At 27.5% G+C, this 17,129-nt stretch overlaps 3 protein-coding genes across 3 annotated transcripts; 1 reads left to right on the forward strand and 2 right to left on the reverse strand.

The window, feature by feature from the left end:
- The first annotated feature begins 474 nt into the window (after nt 1-474).
- On the forward strand, nt 475-1,338 carry LOC112687233. The gene has a single exon (XM_025559824.1). It carries the CDS (start codon nt 829-831, stop codon nt 1,291-1,293), a length of 465 nt encoding a protein of 154 aa, XP_025415609.1. The 5' UTR covers nt 475-828; the 3' UTR covers nt 1,294-1,338.
- LOC112687232 (male-specific lethal 3 homolog) lies at nt 1,324-5,101 on the reverse strand. Its single transcript, XM_025559822.1, has 11 exons — nt 4,795-5,101; nt 4,657-4,725; nt 4,455-4,564; nt 4,151-4,391; nt 3,932-4,080; nt 3,654-3,803; nt 3,496-3,578; nt 3,360-3,429; nt 3,128-3,297; nt 2,263-2,347; nt 1,324-2,132 (listed from the first exon to the last, which is right to left on the reverse strand). The coding sequence occupies exons 1-11, from the start codon at nt 4,897-4,899 to the stop codon at nt 2,027-2,029; spliced, it is 1,338 nt and encodes a 445-aa protein (XP_025415607.1). The 5' UTR covers nt 4,900-5,101; the 3' UTR covers nt 1,324-2,026.
- Nucleotides 5,102-9,697: 4,596 nt separating this feature from the next.
- LOC112687222 (mitochondrial Rho GTPase) lies at nt 9,698-12,582 on the reverse strand. The gene is made up of 13 exons (XM_025559810.1): nt 12,378-12,582; nt 12,106-12,317; nt 11,989-12,039; nt 11,830-11,931; nt 11,721-11,762; nt 11,488-11,656; nt 11,178-11,298; nt 10,932-11,121; nt 10,722-10,854; nt 10,530-10,663; nt 10,260-10,463; nt 9,991-10,184; nt 9,698-9,854 (listed from the first exon to the last, which is right to left on the reverse strand). Exons 1-13 carry the CDS (start codon nt 12,580-12,582, stop codon nt 9,698-9,700), a joined length of 1,914 nt encoding a protein of 637 aa, XP_025415595.1.
- Nucleotides 12,583-17,129: the final 4,547 nt, after the last annotated feature.

The following is a 17,129-nucleotide window of genomic DNA, read 5'->3' on the forward strand; positions in this document are numbered from 1 at the left end:
GTGCACAAGGAGCTCTTGCCCCTAGGCCACCGGCGAGTGCGTGGGACTCTTGATCTCAGATCGTCAGTGCACGCGCACCGACCATCAGATTAATAAAGGAGTCTTTTGTATTGAGTAACCACCGTGTACGAATATTTAACTTTTATAATTAATTTGTTTGATTAGAGTTTTCTGTGCAAGTGTTTAAAAGTGTCCAACTGCAGCAAGGTTTATAGATAATATAATAGATAAAATACTATCATCTAGAGATAGATAAAATTGTTTAAAAATCGATATTTCGATATATGGCATTTTAAATATCATTAGTATCGATGTCGGATTTCCGAGGAAAATATCGATTGTTTTTCGATGTTATACAATATTTGCATAGCATAAATAGCAGAGAAAAAAGTCATCCAATAATAACAATCAATCGCTTATTTTTATAAGTCTGGAGGAAGGGGTCCAGTTTTCGATTTTAGAACCTTTAGAATTCTAGAATACCTCATATGGGTTTCAATGGCGATCCCGAATTCCACAAATCACGATAAGAACTGCGCAAGCTAATCTCTTGTTTATCTACGGCTCAAACAGGATATATTGTCAAAATTGCTATACAAATTATTTTAAAAATATACTATAATACAAACTTTTTAATACTTCAAAGTAATACCTCAACATTTTCTTCGATAAATCAAAGGTAAAACATCGGTATATATAACGAAAACATCGATAGTTTTTGCCCACTATCATCTGATACCATAAAAACAACACGATCAGACGACTACTGACAACATTTTGGTCCAGAATCGTTGACGCCCAATTTATCGTTCAACGAAATCCACTGCAATGGGCCACGAGCGTACATTAAAACAAGTAGACAACGAGTTGGACGAGACTTGTGTACAAATGGTCCAGTTGATGAACGACTATCTTGTATGTATTGAACGGATTGAACAATGTTTACGTAACGGATGTGTTCATCTTGCCAAGTCCAGGTACTTGATGGGCAATCGCAGCGTGTCCAACCTACAACTCCCAACTGTTAGACTGTATACAGCCCGCTCAAAAATTGAGAATGACAATGAAAATGACAGCATTCATTTAGTAACAAACAAAGATGGTGATGATCCAATCAAACGTTTTGGAGTGCTTGTACCGGGTAGTCTTCGTATAGCTCAAGAAGGGTTTTGCAAATGCTTAGAGTCAGCTGTAGAAGCTACAAATGTACAAAGAAAAATGGAAAAATTGCAAAAATGTGTTTCAAATTTGAAAAATGTAAGAAATCAAATGATAAAAACCAGTATTTTGTAAGAAAAATTAAAAATAAACATTAAGTACTCGTTCAATAATTACAAATGTGTGTTTGCTTAATTTTAATTACATTTATGGAAAATTTATAATAAAAAAAAATAATTATTATTATTATACCTAAACAATAACAATAATTCTGAGACTGATTAGGTATTTAAAAGTGATGTTCCAACAATTATATCTGAAAATTTCTACTTTTTGCGTTAACAGTGTCTAAATTTAATAATGTAACAACGGAATCCATCCAAATTTTTAAAACTATTACTGTCAATGGTTTATATTACCCTTAAAATATATATATACATGGGAGAGTTATTGGTTTAATACTATAAGCATAAATCAACCATAGTCTTACAATTAGTTATTATTATATAATATTACAATTTGAACATATTAGTTATTTAGTTATGGTTGTAATAGTGAAACAGAAGGTAGGGATGAGCATCACTGTTAACTATTATTTATTACAAACTCATTAATAGGCTATAGTTTCATTTAAAATAATAAAAGTGAATAAGAACTGCTAATATTTTTAGAACACTAATGGAGAAGAGTCAAATGTCGAAAATTAAATTTCAATAACATAAATATTATACATTAAATTATTATTATTTGTTAAGGTGAATCAATTATAATATTTAATTAATATTTTTAGAAATAATTGTTGGTTTGTGGATCACTCTCTGTACATATATTAATGTATATAAACATATAATAGTTGACTTAAAATAAGTTAAATTTTCTGATTTTTGTGATTTCGAATTGATTTTAAAGAGTCATCCATCTCGTTTTTCACATAATACTGCATCCCAAACAAATGAGTTTGGGTTGAAAGATAACTGAAATTAAATATCAATAATATAATTTAACAGAACTTTATGGTTATAAATCTAAAATTACAATTTTGATGACAAGGTTTTAAAAAAATACTGTTTACTTTATAGAATAATGTTAAAATTATATATTTACTTTAACAGTCCATTGCTGTATGAATAAATAACCGTTAGTTTTTCACCTTCCACTTCAGTGTATGCCAATATTTTTGGCAAATTTTCTAAAAAAATTTAAAAAAAATTAATGTTACATTATATATATATATATATATATATATATAAGATTAAAAGAATAATGAAAACACTAATGAAATTGTCATCAGCAATAAACTTCAAATGTACGAATAAAACATTAATATTGTATATCCCTAGACAAAAATTCTACACATGTTTTAATTAAAAATATGAACTTGAGAAACAAATTTACTACATTCTATACAAATGTGTTATTTTACTTAAATTTACATTATTTTAAACTTGTTAAGTAATATTAATTCTGTTCCCTAAGAAATACTTTAAAAAATGCATAAAAAACTTACAAGCTCAAAATTTCTTTAAATTTAATAGTTTTTTTTATACCATTTAAACGTTTCAACAAATCAACTACTATAGCACTCTTAAAATTAAGGTTGAGATAAATGCAGAAAATGTATTTATGTCTAATTTTACAACTATAGGCATAGGTATTACGGATCAATAAAAATATTCATGTTTAAATTGCCTCTCCGGTCCCTATGAATACCACTTAACCCTATTTAGTAGTGCAGAGTATAATAAGTAATAAGCATTGTATGGTCAACCATTGTTATTTCATTATGGACAAAGTGTACATGTTTGGTTTTTAAACTTGGTTTAATTGGCAAGTCAATTGATCTGCTTGATACAATTTCAAATATAGTAACTATTATATTTTTTAATTATATAAGTTGAAACAAAACTAGTTAAGTTTAATATAAAATTAATATTAATCCATAAAATATTATTATGAATAAAATTCATACCCAAAAGCCTTAAAAGGTGGTAAACACCATAAATAATTGCTGGCTGTTTTATTTCTTCATCATATGCACTATCTGGAACAGCTTTCCATGTATCTGCTTTAGATACATACTCATCACGTACTTTCTCAAACATATCTTGAACAATTTTTGAACATTGAGATTTTGTTAAACTGTCAAAAATATACAATTTGATCAAACTTTGTAGAATAAAATAAAATAATTAATGAAATACCTGCAATCTGAACATGTTTTTTGGGACTGAGCATATTGACTGTTTGAACTACTTGTTTTATCTCGTTTGCCTACTTTTAAATAAAATATAAACATTTAATAAAATATAAGTTTAATAACAATATCATTTAAACAACCTTTAACACAGTTTTTATTTTCATGAACATTATTTTCTAGTTCTTCGCCATTTGGAATATTAAAATGTTCTTGTTCACCATTCCTTAATTGTCAAACATTTTAAATAAATAAATAAAAGAAAAAAAAATGATAAGCAATTAAAAAATAACATTCATACTGGGATGAAGAATTTACAGGTGGTTGAACAGCACATTTTAATGCCTCATAATATTGGGCTTGTTCATCTTCATTTACTAATAATCTCCTGAACAAGTAAGTGTTAAAACAAATTCGCAGACCATCTAATACTTCTACACAAATTTTGTAACTACAAAAAAAAAAAAAAAAATATAGTAAATTTCAAATAACTAACAAAAATTTCATAGCAAATGCTATGATAAACAGAGTTAAAAACAATGTGCATAATCTAAGAATTCTATATCAATAAAAACTAACCGTTTTTCTAGTTGTTGTTTGTCAAGTACTTCAGGTTGACGGATCTTTTTAGTAGTTACTTTATTATCTGTAAAGTTATTTCTAGCTAAATGCTTTAGGTAATTTTCCAATAGTGTAACTACATTAGGCTGGCAAGGTAACTTCACTAACTAGAATCATATTTAAAAGAATTCCAAGTTAAAAACAAATCTACTGTAACTGAATATAATCTGTTCTTACAGTATTCTTTTCATGAGCTAAATAACAGTTCAATCCCGTATGATATTTTAAATTATCCGGAAATTCAAGTATCGGTAACTTTCTTTTAGGTAACAGTATTGTATCACTAGGCACTGGTATGATATCGTCTTCTATCATAGACTTTTCATTTATAGGATTTATTTCTGGCTCTAATATTACTACTGGTTTTGATTCGGTTTTCACTTTTTTTTTCCGTTCTTTTCTATACAAGTGGCCACCACTGAAAGAACAATTACAAATGTTTGTTATTGAACTTAAGAAAAAATGACAGTATTATACTTACGGCGTAAGTTGAGCTTCTTCAGCCAGTTCTTTTTGAAGTTTACGATTGTCTTCAGTATCTTTTAAAATAAATTCATCAGTAACATATCGATCCCATGTAGAATTCCATCCCTGAAAAACACATTTCATGAAAACAGTAAAAAAATGAGAGAAAATTAAACAAATTAATTAACATGAGAGAAAATCAGAATTCGGGGACTCACTTGAAAATGAATGAGAAACTTGAAGAATTTGCGACCTTGTTCATCTTTTTCAGGAACCACTTTTAAAACCTATTAATGCGCATGATAAAAAAGAAAAAAATCTGTTACTAACAATTAACAAGAATGATTTGAATTTACCTTTGAATCATAGAGAACTTTGGTTTTCGCAGGATCTGGCTCGTAACATAAAACTTTTTCGCCTTCGTCAAATTTGCATTTAGTTAATACTTTTTTCATAGCCATGGTTGACGATCGACATTGCAACAAAGAAGTCAACGATGAATAAATCGAACAGCTCCTACTTCTCAGATCGCCATCGTGTTCGGCACGAACATGAAACACGAAAACAACGAACAAATACGATATTATTTTTACATTACCATCATAAGAACAATAATGTAAATAAATTAATTCGTTTTTTGAAAACACTAAATTCCTTATCACTACGCGCTACTATCATTTATCAAGGACGCTATTCAAAATGTCCATAATAACCAGTGATATAAACAATTTTTATCGTTATTGTTTAAAATCTCAAGGAATAAATGAAAGATTTTTTTTTTTCTAACAAACGTAACTCGTGACTTATTCTACGTCCTCGACTCACAATGGTCCAATGATATAGTGAAATAACGTAATTGTAATTTTTACGATCAATTCGTTGCATCTACGTTTCTATTACAGTTAGGTTATACGAATACTCTAAGCCCTCGAAAAACATAATCCACCAATAAAACTTTACGTGTTACGATTTCGTGCGTGCTGTTGCCGACAAATTGGTGTAAATATAATTTTTAATCACACCTAAATATACAATGCACAGGCCACATATATAAAAATATATTTTTTAAATTTTGAATTGTATACATCTATGAGTATTATGAAGAATCTGTCCCGGCATTGAATCAAACTTAATTAAAAATCACTTTTTTGTTAGTCAAAATGTTGGTGCGTTATGTTTAACCGTTAAATAATTTTTTTAACTTCTATTATATGTAACATAATATAAATATAATATTAATATTATTCACATTTTAATTGAATGATTTCAATTTAAATCCAACTAGAGATGGATTTAAAAGCATTATTGAGTAAATCATTTTCATTCTTTATCAACTTTAAACGTTTAGGTAAAAATAAAGTATAATCCTTAGTTTGTTTTGAGACTCTAAAAATCTAATTATTGTGTTCAAAATGTTATAAAAAAAGTGTCCGGAAATTATCAACAAAAGATGCTTATCTCTCGCTTGTTCTTCAGCCATATTTTTTTCTCCTCAGTCTCACCTATCAAAAATCTGTTTCATCAAGATTATTTTAATTTGAAAAAATTGTTGATTGATTTACTAAATATTTACACCTTTGTTCAGATCTCATATATACTAAACAATTTTTTTTGCAACATCAATCAAATTATTGCATGGACAAAATCAATTTCTTTAAATTGTAGATATCTATTGTAGATAACATATGATAACAAATAATTTTCCAAAAAAATAACATTATTAAAATAAATTGAAATTATGTTATTTTATTTAATATATTTTTATCAGTTTTATTAGCTTTGTGGTCAACATTTTTTGTACCAGAAATTTCTTCAAATGTCTCCAATAATGCAGATTACTTTTAATTTATTACGGTTAATACTCTATCATGAGACGTTCATTCTGTAGTTGAAAATTGATTATTTAACATTGCCAGTCATTAGGATATAACTATATTTTCCATTTTATAAAAAGAGCTGTTCTCTTTATGTGCGTGAGGTTGACCCCTCTAAATCAAGCTAGCGACTCCAAACCTTCACAGACATTTTGAAATTAATTTGCTATAATTTGCTATGTAGTTTTCAGAATTTGCATACCCATAGTTTTTCCAGAAATTCATATTTTCCGTTCGGGGGGCCAACTTCACCAAAACCCCCCAATTTTAAGCTAGCGACTCCAAACCTTTACAGACATTTTGCAATTAATTTGCTATAATTTGCTATATAGTTTTCAGAATTTGTATAACGATGATTTTTCTGGAAATTAAGATAATCGTTTGAATACGAGAGTTTTACTACTTCAACAAATTTTTCATCAAGAACAAAGTGTTACTTATGTAAAATTAATTGATTCAAGATGCAATGCTTCATTTATTATAATTAATTTATTAAAAACTGCACTTTATGCCATCGAAAGTATTGAATGCCCAAGAACAGAATGCAAAAATAATAGAAGGAAAATTTGCAATCTAAGAATTATATTGAAAATGAAGCATTATTTTTCCAATTTTCAAAATGATCTGAATCAATATTTATCAGAATAACACTATACATGCGTTGAAGATAACTACGATGAAATAAAAACATCTACAAGAGTAATTGAAAATCATTTATTTATTGAAACTAATATGGTAGCTGATGGACATCAATTTTCATTAAATTATTTTATGTGATCGTTCTGATAAATAAATTTAATATCGCATCTTAATTCTTTTAATATTTATAAATATATTATTGTTTTATAAATTACAGCTACCTATTAAGAACTTATAAAATAAATTAAATTATTAAAACATCAATGTTCAGCTTATTCACATATAATTACATTAAATGTTTAATTTGTTCATTGTAGGTATATTCTCCGAAGAATAGTCCATTATATCGCGTATGTAAGACGATCAGATAGATGCTGGGAAATACATAATGATTTAATTTAAAAAATTCAAAAAATTTCAAATCCTTAAAGAATTCATATAAATCCACATTTAATTATATATGTGAAAATCTAAAAATTGTTTCTTTTAATAATTATTTTAAATTAATTTTAAATAAATATAAGAAATATTTAAAAAACTAAATCGTGTAAGATATGTTTAATGATTTATGATTGAAAAAAAAAATGTTATAAGAAAAACAGTAATAAACAATTCATAATTTAATTCATTGCTTGAATATAGGATAATTTTTAAAGATTTTGTATGATTCAATTCTAAAACAAAATTAAAAAATAACTAAGAATTCTATCATAAAGTATTGCTATAATTGAAAAGTAATATTGGCTTTTTTGACAAAACTAAGTTTACTTCAGATTTAATGGAAAAAATATAGAAACAAGACATGAAAAATGATACCTACTTAAATTAATTTTAATATTAAAACTTTTTGAAAATGGGAGGAGGGCATGTTAGGAATTATTTGAAAATTATGAGTTTGTTTTCTTCAAAACGTTTAACATTAAATCTTAATAAAAACATTTTTTAGTCTTTCAGAATGAATTTAAAATTAATATATTATATACACAGTGTGTTATAATATTATTGAGTGCGTTCAATCACTTTTCTATTTAACATTTTCAAATTCTGAGTAAAAGTGGAATGTATTTGAATTACAAAAGGATTGATTTAATTTGTGTATACAATTTTGACCAGAAAGAGTGCTTTGTGACTTAAAAACCTAGTACTCTCCAAATTAATCTAAAACACTCTGATCGGATGAGAAGGTATATGTAAAATTGTAATCGTACAAGTGTTTTTACTTGATAACTAAGAAATAGAATAGTATTTACATTTAATTAATTTAGATTTGTTTCTAAACTTCTTTCGTAGAGCCCTAGGGCTCCACGGAGAACAGTTTGAGAACCACTGATTTAATCAATTATAACTAAATTATTTTGAATTTTGATTATAGAGACCGTCAAAGAAACGTTGATGTACGATAATGTGTAAAAAAACAAAATCAATCAATTATTGTTTAATCTCCATGAATAATTATTATTAAAAAATGGTTTTATTTTCTTGCTTTTTACATATTTTTCAAATATTATCATTGGGTCCTATTATAGGCTGGAGCTATGAGCCCGTGTATTTGATACACGCTATATACACGGTTATTGTAGCACTGATTCTGATATGTTATGAATATAGATACATATAAATAAAATTTATTGTAATAAATAAATAATTATTATATTGAACATCCGAATATTTTCAGCATCTTACAACGGGAAATATTCTATGATCTAAAATATATATATTTTTGTAAATATTAACACTCATATTTAAATATTACATTTTCTTCATATCTCTAAATTTATTACACTTAACCACTAAGAAAAACATCGGGTATGCAAATTCTGAAATTTACCTAGCAATTTATAGCAAATTAAATGCAAAATTCCTGTTAAGTTTTGGAGTCGCTAGTTTAAAATTGGGGGGCTGTGGTGAAGTTGGCCCCCCGAACGGAAAATATGAATTTCCGGAAAAACTATGGGTATGCAAATTCTGAAAACTACGTAGCAAATTATAGCAAATTAATTGCAAAATGTCTGTGAAGGTTTGGAGTCACTAGCTTGATTTAGTGGGGCCAATTTTACGCATATGTTCTCTTTCTTGCCTTCATAAATTTGATTATAAATTATAACTTTCTTTAATAATATCATACGTGTTCGATGGAACTATGATCAATCTATAGTAAAGCACGTAAATCACCTTAGAAAAATTCAGTTTTAAACCAGATGAGGTACGATTCCTAGGACACATTATAGGAATCATAGTTCTAAACTCAGAAGATGCTTTTTATACAATAACTTAGTTTTTTTTTTAAAGATAAATAATTTAAAACTACAGACTGTTTTATATGGATGGATATATATTGTAATGGATAATGTAATATGGATATGTGAACAAACATTCATTAGAGATTACAGAGATTACAGTGAACAAAAATTAAAATAAAGATAATCATTTTATTAAAAAAAAAAATAACAATAATTAATTAAACATACAAGCTTGCATTAAGTAATACATTTTATGATAGGTTATATACATAAAAATAAAATTGTATCAACAATGTAAAGTTATTAATTAAAAATGTTGTTTATGCTGTTAAAAAATTGATATATTTTAAATATGCATAGATATTTTTTATATTATTGGAAAATATGATGTATACAAATATAACACTATGCATTTTTTTGATAATTTAAAAATAAAAATAAGTATTAACGTTTGGAATAAAATAAATCTAAAAACAACAATATTGTACTATTTCAGGAGTATTTTTTTAACTTAGCAGATCTTTTTTTGGCTTCACTAGACATTTACCAACCAAAAGGCCACATAGAGCTACCATTGCAACACCAATGCCTGTTTTCCAAATGAATACAATTGATTCCCGTAAACTCGGTATAAGACTAGATTGATGAGGGCTGTATTTATGTCTAAAAATTAAAATCTCGTTAAAACTTATGTTTATAGACCATACTATGCAATCTTTATAGAAGCATTTTCCATTATATTGAAGGATATAAAATAGAATTTAAATACACACGTTTTAAATTTTTAAATAATACATACGGAAGTGAAGCCATGGTGGCTAAATTTGAATATAGTTTTTTGCCTTCACTTGAATTAAAAAACACATATGGTGCTGATAATTTGTTTTGTTTGCAAAATTGATCTGGTTGTAATATATAGTCTTGTTTCACTAGTGGTTTACCCTTGTCATTTGACACAATTAGAACAGGAATGTTTCTGTTCTGGTAATATTTCTGTAATTATATAATATAAATTAAAAATGTACGAGTTAAAAATAATTATTTCATAGTATTATAGAATCAACTTACTAAATATACATGGGCAATATATTCAAATGAACAACTCTGTGAAGAATCAAATACTAGACAAGCAACATCACAATTAATGTCATCTTTAATTAAATGATTTTCACTAATTGGATTGATTTCTTTTAGTACCAAATATTTGTCTTGGCCATATACTTGAACACGATTAACTGATATATTAGGCTCTATAGTATTTTCCAAATGATCCTTAAAAGTTTAGAAGAAGAAAAAATATAGATAATTTTATAATAACTAATATTACAGTTTATTTACATCAATTTTTGTAGTTTTCACATGTCTTTTGCAAATTGTTGATTTACCACTTCCCTTACTACCAATCACGTGGCATATATACACCGACCGATGAGATTGTTTTTTCTGCAAATCAATCTTCTTACTCCTCGTAACTGTAAAATAATGAAAATTTTTAATTAATCTTGAAATATTAATTTTCACTTATCTTACCTTGAACACCTGAAAGTTGATTTCCTGTCTTCATGTTATAGCCTAACATAGCTAGATAAGCTAGTGTGGTATCAGCTTCAACCAAAGTACAGTAAGACCAAAACGATAGCCATCCTTGAGAAGTAATCCATCCCTATTGGTATTCCACAATAATATGTTATAAATATTATAAAAACACAAAACTGCTTTAAAGTTTTTAATTTAAATTACTTTGTGATTTGTATTATATAGACATTTTCTCAAAAGTTGTGGTTCTTCTGTACACATAGAAAATAATGACTTAAGCTCAACTGGACTCAAGCAATCATCTTTATCTTTATCATGTGTTTCAAATAGACGAGACAAAAAATGTTCACCTTTATGAGATAACTCAATGGTACAATATTTGTCAACTTTTAAACTAGAGAATAAAAATATTATAAAAATGAAAAAACTAATTTTAAATGTGTCATATACTTAGGATGAAGATAACTGTATGAAAAATCTAATCTATCATTGTATCCAAATTTTCTAATTACAGTCCATGTGGTTTGTGCTTTTCCTTTGAGTATAAATAACATATGCAGAAACAAGAACCCTAAATAAAAAATTAATAAAAAAGACAGTTATAAAAATATTTTATAAAGATTTAGAAATTAACTTAAGAAGATTACTTTTATATGTTAAACAAAATTATTGAGTTCAATCAGTATATGAATACTAATTCATGTAATTTTAACTACTTTATATTCTATTTAAATATTAAAATCCATATATTATCTCTTACCATCAAGAGTAACACAATTTGATGGTGAAATTCCTCGCTCACAGTTCATGTTAATAATAGTCTTGATACCATTTAATTGTTGCAATGGCAAATGACAATCAAAACAATGACGCTGAAAATTATTTAACTCTTCATCGTTTAGCAAACCATCATTATCTGCATCACAAATCTAAAACACATTTCTATTAATAAAAAACCTATTTAATAGTTTTATAATCATATATTTTATTTACTTTAAAAATTCGGCACAAACATTTCTTGCACTTCTCTGTTAGCTGAAATATAAATTAACATATCAAATGTTTACAAAGATAATAAATTAAAAACTCATATAAAACATACAATTTTATCTTCAACAGAATATAATGGAGCTGTAGGGTGTAGCACTGCTGTTTGTGCATAACAGAACATTTCACTGATGTTCATTAACATTTTAGCCGAGCACTAAAATACATTTGTATAATCAATAGAGATCAATTTCAAAGTACATACATTACTTACTTGTATATAAGTTTCAATTTCAGGATATTCATATAAAACATCTTCAACAAGCTTAAATGTTAAAAAATATTATTATTAATAAATATAATATAACTAAGAATTATATGTTAAACTTACATGCATTGATATACTATTAATGAGATCGCTTTTATTACCAACTAAAATAACAGGGTGAAATATATCGTTGTTTAGTTGGCATTCTCTTAATAATGGCATCCATTTATCTCTAATATTCAGTCGGCTAGTATCATCCACAACAGAAAATACCATGCATATGACATCTGCATTACGAATCTGATCACACAATTCCTCGTGATCTTGTTCGTTTTCTAGGATTATAATAACCAAGTGTTAGCTATACAAGACGTATAAAACAGATCAATACTAACCATAATAATCTATTATGTCTGTGGGCACTAATTCAGGTGTAACTTCAGCAGGAATTGTTATTGTTTCAGCCCTTCCTGGCACCTCATCCAAAAACTCTTCATTGACCAAGGACAATATAATAGAAGTTTTTCCAACATCTCGGTCACCAACCAACAGAATACGAACCGAGCGACCAGCTTGTTTGGGTCCAATTTCGGAAGACATATTCTGAAAAAATGATTTAATAATAGTTTGAAATTAACATAGGTACTGAGATTTAGAATTACAGTTCCAAGTCACTTCTCAAATTTCTAGAACATTTTCTTAATATATAATAATATTGTACAATGATTTTAAAAAAATCTATGGGATCATAAATAATTAAGATTATGCACAATGTCCAGATTCTAAATTATTTAAATTTACTTTCTCATTCGTAATTCATTTCGATGACCGAAAGGCGAAAACGCTAAAAAATATTGTAAGATGATGATAATAGAATTTGATAAGAAAAAACCTCCAATACAGTATGACCAATTAAACATGGAATCAAATTTCCCGAGACTGCGAACCAAGTATATATATATATAAGATATATCCACCTTGCTGCAAATCACGGTTTAAGATACATTTTCGCCACATCTATAAAGCGTTAGTAGCATCATTGATTATAGATAGTATAGATAGCTCACTGGATGGTTTTTCGATGGCGTAGAATATAACTGCCGGTAGATAGCGATAAAAAAAATAAATTTATTTAAATTGATATTTATAAAATAATCCCGTATAGCTCCGTATCGAACCAATGTTGGTGTGCGTCGGGTGGGAGAAACAGATAATTTTCTATTACTTATTAGTAGGGAACGGATTTATATGTAATAAAAATACAGAAATATTTACATATATATGTAAGTATAATTTATAAAATATGTGCTAAAAACATCCAAATATGTGGGGGGAAAAAAGTGATTATTATTATTAAATTATCAAAATGATTTGTTGCATTGAATTATTACAATATCTTTTAAATTATCAAATGTTAAATGTCGCCTATTAGGTATCAAAATATTTTTAAAACGGCGAAATTATCGTTTCATATCAACCGATGTATAAAAGCATATTTCAAGTGCGTACTATCAGAAGGCGATAATTCCAGATTTTTAGAAGGGTGTCTGCCACTCATTATGTCATTGATTGTTTTAAAATCAATATTGCCTGGAATTTTTTTCTGTAACAGCATGAATTTTCTTTTTTACAACATCTATTGGTCCGCTTACGAGTTTTAATCGCTGATTCAACAATTTGCATACTATCATTTGGGGACATATTTTTTATTAATAATTTTGTTAAATTATTTTTAATTAAAATTTAATTATTTTCAATGTTTCATTTAGCATAATATTTTGAGCTTTTCCAATAGCGATAGAAGTTTCTGGATCTAATTTTGAAATAATTTCTTGTATTTTCATACGAAAAAGACGTATGAATAATGAAATGATAAAAATATGATTAAAAATATTTAAAAATTAGTGAAATATGTAAAAATATGTAATTATACTAAAATATGTAAAAATATGTAAAATAAAAGTATCATCATTTTAATAGGAATGATTTAAATCATAAACATTTCTTATCAAATCTTAAATATCTCGTTTTAATAAAAATATGTATTTACATATAAATCCGTTCCCTACTTATTAGATAAGAATATTATATCCCATGCGCGACGGGCGAAGACAACTAGGCCGAGCTGTTTCCGTACCATCGCATCGTAATCATTGTTTATTATATATTTTGTATTATAATTCATTTAGTTTAATAGAAATAAGTAATTATAGTATTTTTAAAGTATATGCTCGGTACTTACCTCCGTCTTATTGTAATACTTATTATTCTTTGTTATATTTAATTTAATTAATTACTGATTATTACAATTTTTAAAGTGAATTTTTTTTTGTATTATTGTATTCTAAAATCTCTTATTAGTCAGTTTAAGAACATATTTTTTCGTAAACTTGAATTTCATATAATTTTACACCTTGTGTACATAAGTAAATGTGATCTAAATAAAAACAAATTAAGCATGACTTCAATTAACTTATTGTTATACAAAAATTATTGATTTACAATTTTTAAAATATTTTAGAAAATAATTATATTATTAAATCAACGTAGAAAATCAAAACATACAATATTGGTAATTTTAACATAGTTAGATATTTATTTACTGATGTTCAAATATTCTTAATTTTGGTATTCTTTTAGTTGAGTATTGTAAATGATTTTTTTGCCATTTGCATTCTTTAAACACGCGAATAGTTAATAAAAGATTTATCATGTAGACTAAATGTTGCTGACACTGATCATTTTTCATTTTAATTGTATTTTTGTCTAGTTTAGCCATAATTAATTTTGTTATTGTTGACACAATTCCAATTTGACTACCGGTGCTCGGTGGGTCAATATTTTCAAAAGTTTTGTAAAATATAAACATTTTATTTTATTCAGTTACACACTAAACACATTAATCGTATATAATCATATATATTTTAAATATAAAGGAAAGTGTACTTTTAAATATATGGCAAAACAACGTTTGCCGGGTCAGCTAGTATAATACACTGCAATATCAGCGCAAACACAAAATTATTTTTCATAAAAATTTTTTATAAAATTAGATAATATTAAAGGTCCTCACACACTGCCGCGGTGGCGGTGGCGATATTAAAATCGCAGACCTGAACACATTGCGGCGGTGGCAATGGCGATTTTTATCCAATATAAACATAATATATTTATATATAACCATTGATTATAAATATTTATAATCAATGATATTACATACAATAATTGTGTATCCCATTACAATACGTGTGTACAAATTTAACGCCACCGCCACCGCGGCAGTGTGTGGGGACCTTATAATAAATAAATCTTGTACACTACGTACAAAGATAAAAACCAGTTTACAATAATCAAATACAGATCTAATGAGTTTCTTCTAAAAATAAACGACTGAAGATTATTAATTTCCCACATTGCGCCGTCGCTAATCAACGCGACTACAACGATAATAACGATGCCGACCACAACTAACTTGCGCCCGCAGCGCCACATAACGTTACCGACCAAATAGTACGCCACCGAAAAGCCATCCAGTGAGCTATCTATAATACCCATAATCAATGGTAGCATGTAGGGCTATATTATTACAGTAGACCCGACAGTAGATATACACATGACAAATTCAAATGATTTGCCAGAAGTTGAGCTTACTAATTTAAAATCCCAAGAAGTTTTCATCCAAAATACCTTTTACCTTCTTCAAAAGTGTATCAAAATATTTCAAATAAATTCAATAAAGTTACAAATTATTTTTATTACTTATTGTATCTAATCTATAATAATTGCAAAGGCCACAAGCTAATAATACTTTAAAAGAAAATTAAAATTAAATATCTAAATACATTAAAATGTTTTCAAATAATGCAGTTAAACAATACAAGAAACAATATATTAATAAAAAAATAAGCAAAAATCTGAATTATTCAAGTTGAGATTAGTTTGGCTATTTTTTTTCTTTTGTCTACTCTTTTTAATTTCTTAAATTATCTTGAATGCAGAGTGGCGCATTCGCATCATAATGAAATTTATCAGAATAGATATGACTATATTATTTTTATATTCGAAACATGGAAATATAATAGAAATATTTAAAGCATCTTCAACTGTAAGATCAAATACGGTTTTTTATTTGCAGTGTTTAGCAAAGCACTCTTCTACTTTGTGATGAAAGTGAAATAAATGTAAATTTGGATTGGTTAATCCTCCTTTAGATTTTAAATTAGTACTATTAACGCTTTACAGATATGGCGAAAATGTGTACTAAACCCGTAACGCATTCTGACCATCAACTAAATGCAATTTAAATATATGATAGCTAACCAGTATATCTTACTTAAACCGCGCTGCAAAAATATGATGAATTAGGTGCATAATAATATACAATATTATGGTTCTATGTTGCATACAGTATGCACCAGTGTTGACTCATTGGCACCTTGGACGAATAAACAAATATGCGAAGGTGCGACATATAGGGAGGTAGAAGCGAGAGAAAAGTATCGACACTTTTACTTAGTATGGAATCGAATGAAAATTAATGTTAGTGTTATTGCTCATACTTGCTGTGAGGTGATAGAAACAGTACAGCAGTCGGTTTTAGTAAATCTTTAGCCGTTTAAAAACGTTGCCTGGGATATACTACGCGGAAGTGATTTACCTTTGTACCCCTTACCCTTACCCTAAGGACCTGGGTGTGGTACTAGATAGAACGCTAACGTTTAAGAACCATCTAACTAAACTATCAGCGAAAATAAAGATTCGTCTTAGAATAATTGTCAAATTGAATGGTACGTCATGGGGAGCTGATGCATATACCCTACGAATACTAGCCAGTAGTGGTTCTAGCGTATGGGCAGAGTAGGCAGCTGCCCATACCAAAATTTCTGATGCCCCTCATTTTAAAAATGAAATTTTTATACAAAAATAAGATGTTTTATTAATTTGATTATAATGATAATTTATAATTAAATCGATGACGAACTTACTAAAATATTATACATGTAATAATGTTGGTACAGAGTAGAGATGTATCGTTCATGAACGAACTAGTTTATTGAACGAGTAGTTGGTGAACGATTGGTCAGTGAATGAACGATGACACTTTATGAACTAGTTCATAGCGGGTGAGGAGGGGTGCTGTCTATGAA

This window comes from Sipha flava, unplaced genomic scaffold (assembly GCF_003268045.1).
Source record: "Sipha flava isolate LNK unplaced genomic scaffold, YSA_version1 337_pilon_pilon, whole genome shotgun sequence".
Classification (NCBI taxonomy): domain Eukaryota; kingdom Metazoa; phylum Arthropoda; class Insecta; order Hemiptera; family Aphididae; genus Sipha; species Sipha flava.